The sequence below is a fragment of the Montipora capricornis genome, chromosome 11, assembly GCF_036669925.1.
Source record: "Montipora capricornis isolate CH-2021 chromosome 11, ASM3666992v2, whole genome shotgun sequence".
NCBI classification, from domain to species: Eukaryota; Metazoa; Cnidaria; class Anthozoa; order Scleractinia; family Acroporidae; genus Montipora; species Montipora capricornis.
Window position 1 is genome coordinate 39,745,664 of NC_090893.1, and position 2,490 is coordinate 39,748,153.

Below are 2,490 nucleotides of genomic sequence, written 5' to 3' on the forward strand. Positions count from 1 at the left end.
CCTATAACCCCAAAATATTTTTTTCGCTTAAATAACTGAAACTTGAAAAAAATTGCCAATTTTTTCAGGTTTTGATGCTGCATGTTCCAAAAATCCTCAAGAAATTTATTACGGTTAGCCCTCTCTGATAAAATTCCGTTGATGTATTCGTTGTAGCTTTACAGAAGCATTTTGTTTAATGATTAAAGACCCAAAGTAATGATTTTATAAGCACAGAATTGACCTAAAACAGCAAAATCCTTGTGACACTGCTCCTTTAAATAAATGGCATTTCTTATTTAGCTTGCCTTTTCTCTCCCTCTAGACATTTGACCTTCAAAGAGTCATGGTCTTTGGATTTAAACAGTTCTCGTCATACTTCTTTGATAATTTTCCTGGATACTCTTTGTCTCCATTGCGGCTCTCAATAAGTCGCCTTGAATCCCTGTTTGGCACACTCAAGTTCCATGCCCATGGTTCTCTAAGTGCAGGGAATTATGGGTCATCTCTTGGAAGGGTTCAGTTGAGACAGGAGCTGAAGGTCACTGCTAGAGCCACAAGTCATGATCAGAAGGGCTACAGGGACCAAGAGGTCCTTATATCTGGCCCTACAAATGTGTCCACATTGAACACTGTTTATCAACAGCCTTACATTGAAATCATGGCACATTTTGTTCCTTATGGTTATCAGGGTGTTAAAGAATTTATTTTTCCCTCCCAAATTTCTCAAAGCACTTTTCAGGGTAGGCAAGGTAGCTCTGCATGCACCCTAATAGCCCTTGTAATGGGTTTTAAGTTCTCCTCTGGGTTGATTGGTGAACCAAAGAAAGTTCTTGAAGAGGGGTGGTTTGGTCATGTGGTTTCAAGTATTTCTGGGGGCAATAAAATCTTTGATGAATGCTTTTCTGCTGCAGGAGTTGGTGGGCTTGATGTAGAAGATGCATTCAGCTCTGTTGGAGATGATCTACACCTCCTTTCTTATGAGGATCCCAAAGATTTTTTTATTACTGGTAATAACTTCCAGGATGTCATTTCAAATGTCAGGGAACGGGCAAGCATGAAACAGAAATCAGTTGGCATCTTTGTGTCTGTTGGGAGGACAGTAGTAATTTTAGTTTGGGAAAATGGGGCATGTGCAATTTTTGATAGCCACAGGCATTTACAGTATGGGTGTATACTTTCCCATTCCCTACCATCCAAAGAAAACGAGTTAATATTGTGGCTAGCCAAGACATACCAGAAGTTTTACAGCACCTCGATACAGTATGCCCAAATCACTTGGGTGGAGTACAACAGATAATGTGCCTCTGTCATTTCAGAAAAAAAGTACATTCAGTACAGTTAAAAACTGTTGTGTGGCTGAAGTTGAAGTAAATTGATTTCTCCTCCAAGCATTTCATTTTGTTAGTAGATAACAATTCTTGTCATAAAATCTCATTTCAGCCTGGAATTTTAATTTTTTAATGAAATGCTGTGTCTTTTTTAAGCTGGCTGCACTTTGGCATTAGTCATTGGTCACCATTTACATAGGAACAAGAAAATGTGACACCAAAATATATTAATTGTTATAAATAGTCTTTTAAAGTCATTTGACTGCACATATTAAAAACTTTTCTTGATCCTTTATTTATTACATATTTAAAATGGTATGTACTGGTGTGCATGTAACTTACAAAACTTGAGCCATACCTGAGAACTATAGATATTAATTATGTCTTTGTGCTATAAAGACATGCAGTCCTTTGATGGGTCTTTCATTGAATTCATACAATATATTGAGTGCAAGTTTCAAGTTCAAAATAACATTATTCTATCACTCAGACACATTTTTTTGGTTAATTTTTCTGCAGCTCTAACAGTTACTGAGTTGGAGTACCAATGTACCTGATAAGCTGAGTACAGCTCTCAATAAAAAGATCAAAGACCTCTTCAAGCTGTCACTTTGGTTATTCTTTTGTTATATTACTTACTATTGTTTTTCAGTAAAAACGAGACTTGAACTGGTTTGCTGCCTAGAAGAAAGCGTAATTAAGTTTGTAAGATCATATTATTAAGCATCCTTAATTAATTAATTAAGTACGCTTATCGACACTGTAAGTTTTCAGCTTGTCCCTCAAGCTTTGGTCGGCTGAAACGACTTTGCCCTCCTGAATCAGTTTTTTCTCTTCTTGAGCACTATAGAATTCCTTAAATCTGGTATTACATATTCTCTTTACTAGCTCTTGCCATATGGAGCAAGCCCTAATCTCTTCAAATGGTGCTGTGCATGCCCTTTTTGATGCTGCCAAAAATAACTCTTGTAGCTCCTCGTCTAAAGCAACCGATTGTTTTGTCAGCTTCATAAGGTTTTTTGGATATCTCTTCAGATTTTTTTCAGTCAACATTTCTCTTATTCTTTTATCTAACGTTAACAAAACAACAGTAAACTTACTATTGAAGAAAGTCAACTTTCCCTCGTCCAACCTTTTTAGACCCAATGGCAAAGATGTTTTCTCCTCTGCAGAACAGACC

General features: G+C 36.8%; 1 protein-coding gene across 2 annotated transcripts in view; it reads left to right on the forward strand.

Annotated features, from left to right (window-relative positions):
• LOC138024264 (uncharacterized) overlaps window positions 1-1,971 on the forward strand; it is a 2,541-nt gene extending 570 nt beyond the window's left edge. The window contains exon 2 of one of the 2 annotated variants that reach the window (XR_011126936.1): window positions 894-1,971. Coding sequence is in view for 1 of the 2 variants with exons in the window: in XM_068871413.1 (XP_068727514.1) it covers window positions 326-1,279 (954 nt within the window). In the remaining variant the exon portion in view is untranslated. Of the gene's footprint in view, window positions 1-304 lie in introns of both variants that reach the window. The other variant, XM_068871413.1, reaches the window with a different exon arrangement.
• Window positions 1,972-2,490: the final 519 nt, after the last annotated feature.